Consider the following 16,999-nt stretch of genomic DNA (forward strand, 5'->3'; position numbering starts at 1 on the left):
CACACACACCTCACCATTCAAATACAGTCTTGCACAAAGACAATAAACTTGTGTATGTAGTCTTTGACACACAGACATTAAACAAGTGTTGGCTGCAAGGTAATGCCTTCTGTCTAGTCTAGGATTTCAGTTAGGCAGTGGGTAAGACCTAAGCTGGGTGGGTTTGTACAAGGTGTTGTATAAATCAAAGTCTTTTGGTGGATCCTACCGAAGGTGGTAGAAGGGGTGACGTAGGAGCAATTGAAGTTTCCAAACATCCATAAACATATCTTGTGTATTTAATTGTTTAACTACTGTTTAAAAATGATTTGATCAGTTAGAGCATCTGTCAGTTCAGTTTTTCACCATAACTGAACTGATGTATGTCACAATTGATTCCCTTTACTTTTCAGTTATTCAGTTACATAGGATATAAAATATATCAGTGTTTCTTAAAGAATGATTATTTTGAGTGTTTTCCGCTTGGTTTAATACCAAACTCGACATAATTCATCAGAGTATACATTCTTAGAATACGAGCTATTGCAGCTCTCGGAGAATATTATGTTTGAAGCACCTCAAGGTGCCCAGCACACGATCTTTCAGATGCAAATTCATATTGTGGGAACATTTCATGTTCGCAATCTTGATTTTGATGTTAACAAAACTTCTTATTGTGTTTCTAATGATTCTACCTAAGTGCGCAGAAACTGAAACTGATCAGGATTCGAACTGGTCAGTTATCGAGCCAAAACTGAAGCTATCGAAAAATAAAAACTGAAAGTAACAACTGATTAATTGAAATAAACCAGTTCCAAAATGAATCACAAACCAGTTCAACTGATTGTCCAGCTGATATGTGGTTCAGCAGAAGACCTTCAGAAGCTCGGCCAACAGCTGACCAGTTCAACTGATATAAATCCCAGCTGACCAGTTCAACTGAAAGAGTGAAATCAGTTCAACTGACGAGTCAACTGATTTCACCAGCCCAACTGAAGAGCAGTTCAGTTGACCAGTTCAGAGCATCAGTTAGAACCAATCAGTTGCAGAACATGACATGCTTATTATATAGAATCCCAGCTCTGCACAAGGGTACAAAAGCAATTGTCCAGTCAAAGGACAATAATAGACGTTGCATCAATGTTTAAAACCTAAACGTTCCAGAATGACTGTCGGAAAGTACAGACACATTTCGAGGAACATATTCAAAATGCAACGGATACAATAATTGAGTCTCACTGTACGATCAAGCTTAGCACCTATAAATAGAAGATGAAGACCAGTGCAGATAAATATGAACGAGAGGTGAAAAACAAGAATGAAAATAAAGGCACGCTTATTGCATATCAGCTTACAAAGAAGCAATCAGCCCAGTCGAGGAAACACTCCAAGTTATATCAGCTTAGTGTAGAAGCTTATTTCCCTTAATGTGTGAAAACACCTTTCGGGTTGTTTTCAGATATCAGTTCTCTCTCACACACACACCACCACTCAAATACCGTCTTGCACAAAGACGTAAAACTTGTGTATGTAGTCTTTGACACACATACGTTAAACAAGTGTTGGCTGGAAGGTGATGCCTTAAGTCTATACTAGGAGTTCAGTTAGGCAGTGGGTAAGTCCTAAGTTGGGTGGGTTCGTACAAGGCGTTGTATAAATCAAAGTCTTCTGGTGGATCTTACCCGAGGTGGTAGAAGGGGTGACGTATGAGCATTTGAAGTATCCGAACATCCATAAACATATCTTGTGTATTAACTGCTTAACTGTGTTTTAAACAGATTTGACCAGCTCATTTTTGTCCATAGCTGAACTGATAGAAATCATAACAGACTTCCCCGTATTTCAGTCGATCAGTTTACACAAGTCATTAGATTTTATAATCTTCACTTTTTCTTAATGAATGATTACTTCGAGTGTTTTCCGCTTAGTTTGAAACCAAACTCGATCTAATTCATCGGTATATATATTCTTATAACACGAGCTATTGCAGCTCATTGAGAATATTGTGTTGGAAGCACCCTCACAGGTGCCCAAACCGATCCATCACATATAGTAAACTACCTTAGGCTAATCACTTTCTAATAAATTATCGATTTTCTTGTAAAAAAATTTGGACTTGTTTATGGCTTATATTTAGTGGACATGATGAATTTATAGTTAAAAGGTAATCAAGCAACTCGAGTTTACTTCGAAAATTATGGGGAGAGAGAAAAATTGAAGCCTAGAAGATTATCCAAGGATCAGTCGATCAGAAAGCCATATTTTCGGGATAGAGGGTCCAACTGCATCAGGTCCTAAGAAAAATGAGGCAGTGAGGACAACTTTGTTCTAAAGACTAAGAATCCCAACTTTAGGCATTAGTATGTTCAAGTCAGATAAATTAATATTCTTTCCGATGCATTTTTCTATATTCCGGCTCAATTTCTGCCGAGCGGCTTTTAAATTAATTAGTTGTCAATGTCTTTTCACCTCTTGATCCTGCTTTTATGGTTTCTCAAGAAACCAGAGTTATGTCTTCACTCTGAGAATCTATAAAATACACTCTACCCTGTAGGGGGTGGGCATAAAACCCGAAAAACCGAAAAAACCGACCGAACCGAATAATTCGGTTTAAATGGTTCGGTTTTATCGGTTTTTCGGTCGGTTATGGTTTTAAAATTTATGAAATTCGGTTTTTCAGTTCGGTTTTCGGTTTTAATCCCCGAAAAAACCGAAAAATCGAACCGGCCATATTATTGTTAAGTATAAGGTTTTTATGTATAATGGGTCATATTATTGTTTAGTATAAGACTTTTTATGTATAATGGGCCTATTAAAATTTAAGAACTTAATATCATTAACTCTCAATTTTCAATTCGATCATTTTTTCTTCTTTCTCACCACTCACGAGTCGATGTTTTTTTTTTCTTTTTTGTATATATTTCTTTATTTTTATATAAAAAATAAGTCTCACAAATTAAATATCTGAAAAATACTATGATTTATATTTTAAAAGCACAAAGTGACGTATAATTTTATTTCGTAACAAATTTTAGCTAACCGTATATAACCTGGCCGTATAAACCGAACCGTACTACAAAAAAACCGAACAGAACCGTAATAAAACGATTCGGTTTTGGATTAGAGATATTCAAAACCGAAAAACCGAACCATTGTAGAGTAAAACATGACCGAACCGACCGTTGCCCACCCCTACTACCCTGACTTGAAATCATTCCCTCCATATTTTCCTATCCTTTCAAAAGATCCACACGCCTCCATTTGTTCAATTGTGTGATGAGAGACCATAACAAGTTCCCTCAAGTGACGAGAGACCATAACAAAACACGAACACTTTTAAGTCTCGCCCTGAGCTTAGAATGGGTAAGCAGGCTAGTTTTACACCAGCAGGGCCGATTGTCCGGCTAACCCTCACCCAAACCTACTTTTTAGGAGCCTTTGTAAACCATGGTAGAAGCACGTGTCAGCTTGTGCTCTGCCTAGTTATTACAAGTACCTCAGCAATCTGGCCTCAACTTGTTCCCACATAAACCTCTTTGGTTCCTACGGCTAGGCCGATATCCTTTAGTCAATGTGAGAGAAACTAGTAACACCAAACCACAACTGGATTCACAGCTCGGTTAAAATGTCAACAGGAGTCGTCCCACCGTGTTCAAGTATAGAGTGCTTCCCAAAACTGAAGTTACGAATTGTACAATGTATAATATGAAGTAAAATTACACTCAACAGCATACTTAAACATGAAAAACGATCAACATTCTTGAAAACCAGCAACATTATTAGAGGAAAACATACTTAGAGTTGATGCTAGAGCCCCTGCCCATCAACATAGCTTTTGAACATTTCTAAATAGGCATTGCTAAAAACAATAATTTACACACACAAAAAAAATACAAAGGTACAAAAGGAAGTTACTCGTTTATAAAGTTATTATAGTTCATATTTCTAAGACGATCAAACTACGATAGTTGCATTGATCATTAAACCACGTTTATACACAGCATTGTCTAGCAACAGCCGCCAGCTAAAATTAAACTACATTAACAAGACGTTAATTCAATGCTTTAAAACCATGAAACATGAAAACAATGAGATGTACTACTCTGTCAACTTATTGTATGCTGTATCAATTCAAAGTGTTCTTTACACTACTGAAAGTAGACCTGATTTCACCCCATCACATAACTCAAGTCTGAAATTTACACGATTTTTATTGCTCCATTCACGTCATCGTGAAAGAGCATTTACTGAAAAACTAAACAAGCCGACAATGAATTCAAGCATCATTATCTGAAGGCAAGCGTACTTGAGCATTCCAAACTGATCAGCACGGTCAAATAATCCACACACTGTCTTTGTCAGGTTTCATGGTCCCCTTGATCATCTGAAGGATGGTTAAATGGATCCTGGAATGCCATTTCATGTTGTAGATCATCTGGATCATCATCTGATGATTGGAGAGAAGTCGGAGTCTCAACCTGATCCTCGAAAGCATCATTTGAATAACTGGGCACCCTGAAAACTACTTCAAGATTGTCTGGGTTGCTGCCAGCAATGTCAGACCCTTCATATTCTTCTGCTCCAAGACTCCGTATTAAATCTCGCAGATAATACGGTTCCACTATTACAAACTTGTGATCTTGAGTATGCTGCTGGTTAAATCGACCCGGAAGCTTTGAGGAACTGTCATAGCAACTTTCACAGAGGTCAAAGCCTATTTTCTCAACACAATCTTTGCATCTGTATCGCTCGCCAATAATGGGGCACATCTGCAATAATAATGGATTTTTTCTCGAGGGAATATTGTTTTGGTAAAATTTATTGACATCTTAACTATACAATTAGACTCTTGAGACATAAAACTCTGGAGAACTGGCCAGGTAGAACCCTCAGAAACAAGGACAGAGGGATAAAAAAGGCTAAAAAGCATAATGCAATACTTGTTTCGAACTGGAAAAAAAAAAGTACGGCTATAGTTTTATCTATTTCCTCAAAATATAGTTCCACCTATTCTCAATTCTCCCACGAGTTTATCATTGTGAAATTAACTTTCTAATATCCAACTATAATATATGGTTACATCAAATCTCAAATTTCCCAAAAAAGAGATTATTGCTTTCAAATTAACTCTATAAAAAACAAAGCAACTTCAATATTATATAGCATATTTCAACTTGATCTATTACATTTTCAAGTATTAAACAAGCCTGCATGCAATTAATAGTCCAACACATTTTTATATACGATGGCACTATAATAGAAATTGTTTTCGTAAAAAATCACCCAAAGATATATTATGTTCTCCAATTAATCTCTGGAAACACATTTTCAGGAAATATTTTTCAAAAACCTCAGAAATGAAATTACACATACCATAAGCATTCCAAATCTTCTGCAACACGTGATGCAACTCTACTTGTAACAAATATAGGAAGTTTGTGCATCACATGTACTGAATGAGAGTTCACCACGTGTCTCCAAATAAGACAGAGACAAATATCCAATTGATGAAGTATAGGATGCAACAATAAGAGTGTAAATGATTTACGCTGAAAAACAACTTAACTGCCTGATAAAAATCGAATAGCTTTCTTTTCCTAAATTCACATTAGAGAGGTAAAATTTTAGCGAGTCATGAATGCTAGCCGATGGGGATAGAAACATTAAAGAAAACGAAGAGAACACTGTTTTACCCCACAGTAATCACAGCCAACTCCAGGATGAACTTTTGGCCCATTGAAAGATGGACTAGACCACCAAGATGAGTAAACATCTGTAGGAACTTTTGAGTGATTACCAGCATGCCCCTGATTTTCTGTCAAACCTGATGGCAACAATGTTAGGGGAGAAATTCAACATATGAGATTGAAAACAAGAAGCAAGACACCATGTGAACTATCATGTACAAATACCAGAAAGTAAAATCTGCAACGACAAGGTCTAAATAAGGATGAATCGAACATGCATACATCTACAATAAAATTTTATATTAAAAAAAATTTGGAGATTAGAACAGCAATTTTGAAGATTTCACAAACCTAAATTTAAAGGCTTAGTTAGATGGCACCAAAGTAGTCGTAATCAATCAATGACTCGCAAGAATTATGCTGAACAAAGAGTGAAAATTAAAAAAACCTATATTTGATGCATTACGTGAACTGCTAGGTACAAAAATAATTCGGAGTGAGGTAGAGAGAGAAATATTCAAAAATGCTCCCGTCCTTTCCCAAAATTCAAATTACCGGGTCTTCCAACCAACCAATCATCTCAGCCAAACATTGAGTAGCATCGATCGATTTTACCTTCGTCTCCGGCGCCGGCCATCGGCCGTCGGCGACGACCATTCACCTTCATTTTTTCAGACTTCCCTTTAATCCACCCATCGCCTACCTTTACTAAATCGACCACCTTTAATTTTTAACCTAGCCGATTACCTTCAAATACTATCTTAAGCCTTTTCGCACCGTACTATATCCCTGAACCTTGCAAAATCTTCGAAATGTACCGAAAGATTAGCAGAAATTATTTCAAGCCCAGTTGTGAGATCAAAATAGAACAAAAACTCTTCTTAATCTGTTTGGGAAGGAGGGGCAATACGGTCTTGATAACAGAGAGGACTAGGAACGCAAGTAATGTTCTGGAAATGGATATCGACAGTTTTCACTGGACATTGGCGAAGCTATGGGAATACATCAACAAACCACAATCAGGTACCATGTTCAATAGATTCAGAGGTAGAGAAGCAGTAATGTCTATGCAGAAATTTGTCAATGGTCGAGGGAATTATTTAGAAATTTCTAAGATAGTATGGAAAGGAAAGACACAACGCATTATCATACCAAGTGGACGACTAAATGAGGGATGGAAATGGATGGCTAATACTCTGTCTCAAATTTCGACAAACCGATGGGATAACAAATCGAGCTTTAAAGATGGTAGGAAGACTACGACACAAACACAGCAGCGTGGACACTTGAGGCAGAATGCCAAGGACTCGGGAGTTCCAGATGACATAGGTATGGATCAATTACCAGAATGCAAGTCTAAGGAATGGAGGAAAGCTATCATCATTACAAAGGATTGCGTCAATATATCATGGGAAATGGTGACCAACGCACTAGGGAAGGCAGTTAAAAGAAAGATCGAAGTATTTCCGTTCCAAGCCAATAAAGCAGTGTGGTGGCCACAGAATGAAGAGGATGCGTCGTTCTATTTGCGAATGAAAAAGTCTTTTCTTGAAAACAGAGTCACATTGTCTTTCGAGAGGTGGAATCAGCATAGCAACACCGAGGAGGAAGTTTACGAATGTTGCAACAGCTGGGTGCGCCTACTGGGAATACCTTGGGATCTATGGTCAACAGAGCTTTTCAAAAACATTGGTCAGCAATGTGGAGGGTTGTTGAATATCAGCCAAGATACCATCCTACTCAAAGACTTGTCGGCAGCAAAGATTAAGGTGATGGGAATGGAAGGAGGTTTCATCAATAGAAATCTTCTTATTGAAACTGTTAGAGGCCCGTTGAATATTTGGATCTTAGTGGACTCGGTCAATATTGAAGCGTATGCTCATCACGAAAAGAGATCGTATGCACAAGCGGTGGTGAACGGAGATCGAGTTATGCCAGGATGGGGTAGGGGGACAACATTAAAAGATAAAGAAGCAGGAGCTGAAGAAACTCATGACATTCACCCATGAAGGATGAACAACAGTACTCTCATACAAGCACAAACCAAAGAAGGAGTTGCAACGATTGCTAAGGAATGTGTAGTGATGAAGAATTGCAACAATAAACTTAAAGAGGATCATCAGAGTGCTGACAGGGGTGATATTTCCGAGGGACGGAATTGCACATCAGAACCATGGTACCAAGGGAAACATTTAAAGATTCTCAAAAAGATAAAGCCGAAAGACGCGATTGAATTCACGAAGGGGAAGATTGAAACTACAGAAAGCTCCGTATCACCAGCGTCAAGCCCTCAGGCACGAGTCACGGACATATGCTCAACTGATAGGCAGTTTGATTTCGTTTATAGCAGAAAACATCGCTTGCAAAATGGTGAAGCATCAAAGAGATCAATTGAAGATGTCGAGAAAGATTCGATTCTTGCGGGGAACGAATATTGGGTGGAGAATCTTAATCAACGAATGAGGGATGATATTTCAGACGAAGGTGGAGAGTTCAGCGACGCGGGAAGTCATATCTCAGATCAATCGGATAAGCTGACAAGGCATTCATTGGAATTCGATGATTTGGGCGAATTTTTTGAAGAATCTCCGAGTAAGGTTTGCAAATTACCCTACATTCCTTCTTCTCACCACTGTTCTTCCCATTCTATTAACGTTTCAGATTCGTTACTTGGGTTGGGGGGAGGGTTAGAGGTTAAGTTTGGGCAGAGAGATTCTTCAGTGGGTCATAAGTTGGGTGTATCTGGAAATAAATTCTTAGGGCATCTTGAGGAAGGGGTTGAAGGAGAGAAAGATGTGGGGCTGGGGATTTTGGAGTCAAAAAACGCATTACAAAATGAGTGCTTGGAAAGGATGGGTGTAGAGAAGGTGGGTTTAAAAGAGTCGGTTATGCCTGATATAAGGTTGGTAGGCCATGTTGATAGTGGTAAAGAGAATCCCAGGGAAGTTGAAGTGAATCGATGAAAGTTCTCTCATGGAATATAAGAGGGAGTGGGTCGGCAGCAAGGAGAGGGTTAATTCGAGCCGTACTAACCAAGGAAAAACCAGATTTAATCCTACTCCAGGAGATTAAAAGATTAACGGTGGATAGGAGATTTATTTCAAGTATTTGGAAATCAAGATTTGTGGAATGGGTTACCCTACCTGCGGAGGGTCGGTCTGGGGGTATTTTGATTATGTGGGATCCAAGGGTTATTGCGGTTAAGGATAATTTGATCGGTGAGTTCTCGGTTTCAATCCTTATTCAAAAGGAAACTCAATCAGAATGGTGGTTCACAGCTATTTATGGACCATGTCAACCAAAATTTAGATCAGATTTTTGGGATGAACTTGCTGGCCTGAGTGTCATTTGCGGTCATAGATGGTGCTTGGGGGGAGACTTCAATGTAGTAAGATCAACAGGAGACAAAATCAACAGCTTTTCAACCACGTCGAGTATGGCCTGCTTCGATAATTTGATACAGGAACTGGAATTATGCGATCCGCCTTTGCTGAACGGAAAAATCACTTGGTCCAACCTTCGGAATCCTCCAATTTGCTGCAGGCTGGACAGATTCATGTTTACATCGGGGTGGATGGAGATATTCCCAAACTACAGACAATCAATTTTGCCGAGAATGACATCAGATCATTTTCCCCTCGTTCTTGATTTGACAAAATCAAAATGGGGACCAACACCATTCAGATTTGAAAACGTGTGGTTAACAGATTCGAGATTCAAACAATCGGCACAATTGTGGTGGTCAAATGCAATTTCTCAAGGCTGGCCAGGCTACAGCTTCATGATGAAACTAAAATCAATCAAGGGAGAAGTTAAAAAATGGAACAAAGAGGTGTTTGGCAGGGTGGATATGAATGTAGCAGAATTGTCAAATAAAATCAGCAGAATTGACAAAATGGAGAGTGAGGGGAGGAGTTCGGAGGACGTGATCACTGAAAGAAAAGAAACAAGGATGATGTTAGAAAAGGGGATAAGTCGGATGAATCAAATGCATTATCAAAAAAGTAAGATCAAATGGATTAAAGAAGGGGACCAAAATACAAAATTTTTCCATTCTTTACTAAGCTACCGTAAAAGCAAATGCACCATTGAAAAAATGGAACGCAATGATGGTTCCATTACAACAAGCGAGGAAGAAATTGTTTCAATCATCTTAGATTACTTCACCAAATTGTACAGTTGCTCGGCACATGCAAGTTGGGGAATTGAAGGAGTGGAATGGTGCCCAATTGAAGAAGAGATGAGTAGAGAGTTAGAAATAAAATTCACGGAGGAAGAAGTCAAGAAAGCAGTTTTTCAATGCGATGGAGGAAAGAGTCCGAGGCCGGATGGATTTACTTTAGCGTTCTTTCAGGAGTGTTGGGACTCCATTAAGATGGATCTTATGATGGTATTTGAGGATTTCTTCCAAAGTGGGATTATAAATGGAGCAACGAATGAGACTTACATTTGCTTGATTAGGAAGAAAGCTGATTCATTTAAAGTCAAGGATTACAGGCCGATAAGTCTTATAACCAGTTTATACAAGATTATTGCAAAAGTCTTGACAGCTAGATTGAAGAAGGTGATAGCTGATACAATATCGAATTCACAAAATGCATTTGTTGAAGGCAGGCAGATTCTAGACTGCGGATTAATTGCTATGAGCTGTTAGAAGAAGGGAGGAAAAAGAGGAAAAAAGGATGGGTGTTGAAATTGGATTTTGAGAAGGCATATGACAATGTGAGTTGGGAATTCTTGGACTTCGTTTTGCTGAAAAAAGGATTTGGAAGAAGATGGAGATCATAGATGCAAGGCTGTATTTCGAATGTAACATTCTCGATCATGATTAATGGGCGGCCGAGAGGAAAAATAAGGGCTTCCAAGGGCATACGTCAATGAGATCCTCTATCTCCTTTTCTTTTCAATTTGGTCGTCGATGTGTTAGCAAGGCTGATTGACAAAGCCAGAGAGTGTAATCTTGTAAGGGGAATAGAGGTTGGTACCGAAAGGATCGAGATCTCACACATCCAATTTGCTGATGACACACTATTCTTCGGAAAGGAAGATGATCACATAGAGTTCATGGTTCAAGTGGTTAATTCTTTTTGTGAAATGTCCGGACTAAAAATCAATTGGGAGAAAAGTGCGTTGTTAGGAATCAATCGTGACCAAAGAGAAGTTGAAAGATTGGCACAACACCTAGGGTGCAGTGAGGAAAATTGGCCAATTATTTACCTGGGAGTACCGTTGGGTGGAAATCCGTTGAGAGCATCGTTTTGGGAACCCGTTGTTGCTAAGATGAAAAACAAATTGAGTTCGTGGAAGAAAGCTTTTCTGTCAAAAGGGGGAAGATTGACATTGATTCTGTCGGTTTTGAATTCCATTCCGATATACTATATGTCTTTATTTAAGATCCCCAAAAGTATAGCCGATTCAATAGATAAGATCTCGAGGAATTTTCTTTGGGATGGAGCGGATGGAGATGATCACATGCATTTAGTTTCATGGGAACAGGTCTGCCGACCGAAGGAGAAAGGGGGTTTGGGAGTGGGCAAAATTGGTTTAAAAAATAAGGCCTTGCTTGGGAAATGGTGGTGGAGATTTTTCCATGAAGAAGGAACATTGTGGAGGAGAGTAATTGTTAGCAGATATGGGTTACAAGAGAATGGTTGGGATGCGGGGTTAGCAAGAAATGTGACTTTTAGATGCCCGTGGAAGTTTATTTCCAGAATATACCCGACTTTTAAACAGAAGGTCTCTATTAGAGTTAGAGGAGAGAATAAGGTGAGATTCTGGGAGGATAGATGGTGGGGGGATTCCTCGTTTAAAGATTGTTTTCCTGCTTTGTTTCAGCTTTCACAGATACACAATTTGCCAATTTCATATTTTACCATTTTCGATCCAATCTCATTAAATCATTCTTGGGATTTCCAGTTTAGAAGAGGGTTGAGAGATGTAGAGATTGATCAGATGTCGGAGCTATTAGGTATCTTAGAATCGGTGAGGTTAGTGGAAGGGGTAGATGATTCGATTGAGTGGTCTGGGGATTCTTCGGGTATTTTCTCTGTCAATTCATTTTACGATTCTTTCTTTCCTCATACCTTATTTCCTACTTTCTCCCTGTATGATTCTATCTGGAAAACACCGGTCCCAATCAAGATTAAGATATTCTCTTGGACAGCTTCTTTGGGTAAGCTTCCGACCTCGGAGATGATTCAAAAAAGATGCCCAGGCATTGCACTTTGCCCCAGCCGCTGTGCCTTATGCAGAAATGAAGTAGAAACTCAAGACCACATCTTCATCCACTGCTCATTCACGACAAATTTATGGGCTCGAGCGTTACAAGAACTTCAATTGGTTTGGGTTATACCGAGGTCAACGAAGGATTTATTACAAATGGATTTGGGACGGCTTACTGGGACTAGAGGTAGAACTTTTTGGCAAGTCGCGGTTCTTTGTGTTTGCTGGACTGTTTGGTTGGAAAGAAACAGAAGAATCTTTGAAGACATTGAGGACAAGACCGACAGTTGTTGGGAGAAGATCAAGATTAACGTTGCCATGTGGATTGGAAACCATAAAGATTTCTCGAATGTATCAGCTTTAGATTTGATAAGACATTGAGAATATGTGTATCACTGAACTAGTTTACCATTTGTTGCAACTCTAAGACAGTGAACTTCTAGTCCACTGATGTACTTTTCAGCAAGTTATATTAAATAAAATAATATCGTTTCCTATAAAAAAAAAATAATTCGCATCATGGTTTGTATGATCAGTAAAAAACTACACAAGATAAATCGACATACATGTGCTAGCACGTTGAACTTTAGCAACAGATTCTCCTCTTGCCGAATGTTCTGTGGGAAAATGCTTTTCCAAGAAATGCTCTAGTACCAAACAGACATTTGGAAACCCATTTGGATGGGGGCATTGACACCCTGGGCATCTACAAACATTGTCGTGTTGACTATTTATACAAGCTTCACAATAAACTGCAAAGGAAAATAACTGAATTAATATAGGCTGTAAATCTTCCCCTCCGCATGAAGGATAAAAGTAAAAATGACCTACCATGGCCACAATTAAGAACCACGGGACGATACAATAGATTCTTGCACACAGAACACTCAAAAACAGACACAGGGAACAGCTTGAGTATTTCATTTGTATCATTTTGTGCGACCAGATAATTCTCGCGCCTGGACTGGTAGCTAGTAATTTGGGATTTCAAAGTTGTTGAGATAGAATCAACATTATCTTCGCCGGTAAAAGGTTTTTCCAAGGAATCTCGAACAGATGAATCATCACTTCCATGTTTGGCCTTAGGCTCGACTGTAGCAGCTTTCAGAAGTGTAGAAGAGGTGTCTTGAACATCAGTCAATTCATGGGAATCAGAATCAATTAATGTATCATCAAACTGTGGAGATGCATGCCCACACTCTTTTTCTTCTTCTGAAGCAATTAAGAAGCAGAGCACGTCAGAACATTTGAATATTCAAGCACTAAATGTCATTCAAGAAAAGATGTTCAGCTGTGTTGTCTAGGATGTGATTACAAATTAATGAAATTGGACTTGGGATTTGCCTATTCCTAATTAATGTTGTCCTTCAAGTCAAGAGACCAAAGGATCCTGAAAATCTCTAATTGCGAAAAGCAAGCATATTCAATATCTGAGCAATGTATTCAAAAACCACAAAAACAAAGAGGTCAAATGATCTTGTTGAAATCTAAAATTGCGTGAAGCAAACATATTCAACCAGGGAGTAATGTACCCAAAAGAAAGAATTCTTTCTCTTTTCCTCTCTCCTTTTAACTAGGCTATCACACTTAATGTTGCTACTCTAAAAAAATTCGATAAGAGATATTTTACGAGTAATGAATCACAAAACTAGAACGTGTTAACCATTGCGAACACATCGCTGGAGAGCTAAATATCATGTCTATTATGATGATATTTAATATATAAAAATTTAATAACTTAAAGATAAAATTAGAAATCCATTTTCCTTGGCTGATAACATCTTGTGAAAATTCAACATACTTAAATTGGTATTAACATCAATAATAGCTTAGAAAAATAAAAAAGTTAAAAAAATGGATTTATATGAGAAATTGGAAATAAAACAAGCATCATAATTTTTTGATTAATTGGTTGGATTTTGGTATTAACATCAATAATAACTTAGAAAAAAAATGAATTTGTATTAGAAGGTGAAAAAAACAAGTATCGGAATTTCTTGATTAATTGGTTGGATTTTCCAATTTGAAAGTTTAAATGTGATATTTGTATGTCATAAGATTTCTAAATTTCTTCATAGATTTTTTGGATAGAAATAAAACAATGTAGATAGGTGAATCGTGTTTAGTTATCAAGGTACTTGCTAAAAGTACACCAATAAAAAAATAGCAATAGATTTACACACAATGGTGTTTTTGAAAAGTAAAAATTATGCTTTCATGAGCATGGTACGGCTAAAATTCTTCAAATTTTGCAATCCAAAATGAATAGCTAGATTTGGAACACACTGGTGGAGGTCACTGGAACTTGGAAGCTTTGCCATAAAAAAATAGGACGCCATAAACAATCTAAATACACTGAAAACTAAATCTGAATGGATCTGGTCTCCATATCCTGTAGTACAGCTGAAATGACATTTTCATAAAATAGAACTTCAGACTACACTGAACTACAACATTAACTCTAAAGGAGCCTGACATGTAGGATAAAGGATAGATATGAGGTACATAGGCAAGTGTGATGGTGTTCAATGAAGAAATTCATTCCGGAAGAGTTCCCTTTCCATGACAATGGGTTCTTCCATGTTTCAGTTCAGGAGTTGTTCAAACAAAAAACACAAGTAAATCATAACATTTTCATGATTTCATGGTTAGATTTGAATGTGAGACACACTTAATGTGGCAAAAAACGAAATTTGTTGAGGGGCAAGATTGGAGAAAATCATACTCAAGAGTGCGTGTGGAATAAATGGAAAATGGTTACGCTAAAATCTTACTTAAAGGAAAAAAATAAACTAGCAATTAAGACATCAAAAATTTCAAATAAATAGAAGATACTTGATCCTTTGCGCTACCACACTCCATTTCCCCCTTCAATATAACCCACTAAGCATATGAATCTTTTTAAAAATTGTCAAGTCTCTTGAACTTACATAAAAGAGTACCTCTTTTAAGGTCTACATTTGGTTACCCAGTCTTCCAAATTCAGTTAGAGTCTGTTATACAGAATTAGTGAACAGTGTTCAATTATCATCCAGGATTTCACAAGTTTTGGGCTGTCAAAGAACAGAAGCATATAATTACTAGTAACTCGATAAAATAGCTGGCACCAAAACTCAGACAGTGTTCACAACTAGACGCACCAGCAACTTGTCTTCCCCTTCTTGCATAGGCTGCTGGATAAAACTTTAGAAGTAAGAAATGCAGCAATTTACATATCCTTGGAAAATGATTGTATGGACTGCGACAGACTGGACAGTGAGATTCCCGGAAAGTTTCCATCGCCTTGAATACACACCAAAAGCATGAAATGTGTCCACAAGCTGAAAACATAAAGATAAAGAAAAGTTTCATAGTCAAATAACTATTGCAAATGCTAAGTACTGATTTAGCCACACACACAAATATAAAATTTTCTAACCCACTCACCCAGGACAACAGGTTTGTACATGATATCCCTGCAAAATCAAGAAAAAATAAAATAAAACAGGGGTCAATCATGGAAACAAGCATCACAATACCATGTACACACAGAAATCAACTGTAAATACAAATAAATGATAACGTAGCATTATGTTCATCGATTTTCAAAAAGCAGAATTATCAACTGAAAATCAGAACCAAACTACAAAGCACTTCAAATTCAATTCTTTTTCTACTTTCCATGAAGATGTTGATAATAAAATTTATCATAACCCAACGAATAAAAATTAAAACCAAGCATCTGGTGTCTGTTCATAAGAATACTTACAGGCACACGCAACACTGAAATTCATCCGGAAATTCCTCGCACTCTAATTCGGCAGAATCTTCTTTGCTCTCCATTATTATTAATAATTGTCCAAAACACAACAAGAGACGTTCTGTATGAGCAAAATAATCATAAATATCAGTCAGGATCGAAATGGATAAGGGCGATTTTGCAAAAATTCGAATGAAGAACAGATAATATCCCAGAAAAACTACGGCAAAAAATTAGAAGAAAAAATCAATTTGGAATTTGGGGATGCCGTACAATCAGTGGACTCGCATTCTGGGCTTTAATCGGCCGCCAAGAATTGAATGTTGAACCCAAAATCGATTTTTAAATAGTCCTCCCTTCAATAATAAATAAATTAATTAATTAAAAGAAAAAAAACGAATTTTAAATTATGTAAATTGTTTTGGATTCAATAAATTTAGATACTGTTATTTTTTTGATTTTTTATAATTCGATTGTCTTTCCATTCCATTAACTTAAATAATAATAATATATATTTTATTTTTTTCCGCACTTGATATTATTTTTAATTTCTGATATTGATATATATATAAATAATAATAATATCTATTTTATTTTTTTCCGCACTTGATATTATTTTTAATTTCTGATATTGATATATATATATATATATAAAATTTCTGATATTGATATATATATAAATAATAATAATATCTATTTTATTTTTTTCCGCACTTGATATTATTTTTAATTTCTGATATTGATATATATATATATATATATATATATATATATATATCAAAATAATAATATATATTTTATTTTTTTCCGCACTTGATATTATTTTTAATTTATGATATTGATATATATATATATATATATATATATATATATATATATATATATATATATAATTGCTATTAAATAATTTTATTGATAGTTATGCAACTATTTGAAATCGTTTCATATTATTATTAATCAAAGGCACCTGATTTTTTTAAATTGATAGTTTAGTAAATGAGTGGGTCTCATATGAGACCCTCTCACGGATATTAGTCTGTGAGACGGGTACCATATTCACAAGAAAAAGTAATACTCTTAGCATAAAAAATTATATTTTTTCATGGATGATCCAAATAAAATATATGTATCACAAATTCGATCCGTGAGACCGTCTCACACAAATTTTGTCATAGTAAATTAATATCTATGCTCATATATTTTTCTATCTTAATTTGTTCGGTTGGAGATAAGTTGTCAATTTTAGTTGGGTATGTCGATTGATCCAATCCTTCAATAATTTAAATATGGACCTCCACGGATGTTGAGGATTTTTTAAAAAAATTAACGTTGTGATTTTTTTTAATAATTATTTTAAAAGCGTGAAATTAAA

General features: G+C 36.6%; 1 protein-coding gene across 2 annotated transcripts; it reads right to left on the reverse strand.

Moving 5' to 3' along the window:
- Positions 1–4,073: 4,073 nt before the first annotated feature.
- On the reverse strand, positions 4,074–15,997 carry LOC140833019 (E3 ubiquitin-protein ligase PRT1-like). Of its 2 annotated transcripts, XM_073197387.1 has the most exons (8): positions 15,901–15,997; positions 15,637–15,748; positions 15,315–15,343; positions 15,029–15,208; positions 12,720–13,100; positions 12,455–12,640; positions 5,673–5,803; positions 4,074–4,748 (listed from the first exon to the last, which is right to left on the reverse strand). In XM_073197387.1, the coding sequence occupies exons 2-8, from the start codon at positions 15,708–15,710 to the stop codon at positions 4,338–4,340; spliced, it is 1,392 nt and encodes a 463-aa protein (XP_073053488.1). In that variant the 5' UTR covers positions 15,711–15,748; positions 15,901–15,997; the 3' UTR covers positions 4,074–4,337. The 2 variants fall into 2 exon arrangements, with proteins under 2 accessions (XP_073053488.1, XP_073053487.1); XM_073197386.1 differs by lacking the exon at positions 15,901–15,997 and having other exon boundaries at positions 15,637–15,894.
- Between the last annotated feature and the right edge of the window lie 1,002 nt (positions 15,998–16,999).

This window comes from Primulina eburnea, chromosome 5 (assembly GCF_022965805.1).
Source record: "Primulina eburnea isolate SZY01 chromosome 5, ASM2296580v1, whole genome shotgun sequence".
Lineage (NCBI taxonomy): Eukaryota > Viridiplantae > Streptophyta > Magnoliopsida > Lamiales > Gesneriaceae > Primulina > Primulina eburnea.

Coding starts and splice junctions, on each gene's coding strand:
- LOC140833019 (XM_073197387.1), bottom strand. CDS start 15,710: ATGGAGAGCAAAGAAGATTCTGCCGAATTAGAGTGCGAGGAATTTCCG. Junction 15,209..15,314: donor GTACAAACCTGTTGTCCTGG/GTGAGTGGGTTA, acceptor TTATGTTTTCAG/CTTGTGGACACATTTCATGC. Junction 4,749..5,672: donor TTGGCTGTGATTACTGTGGG/GTAAAACAGTGT, acceptor TTATTATTGCAG/ATGTGCCCCATTATTGGCGA.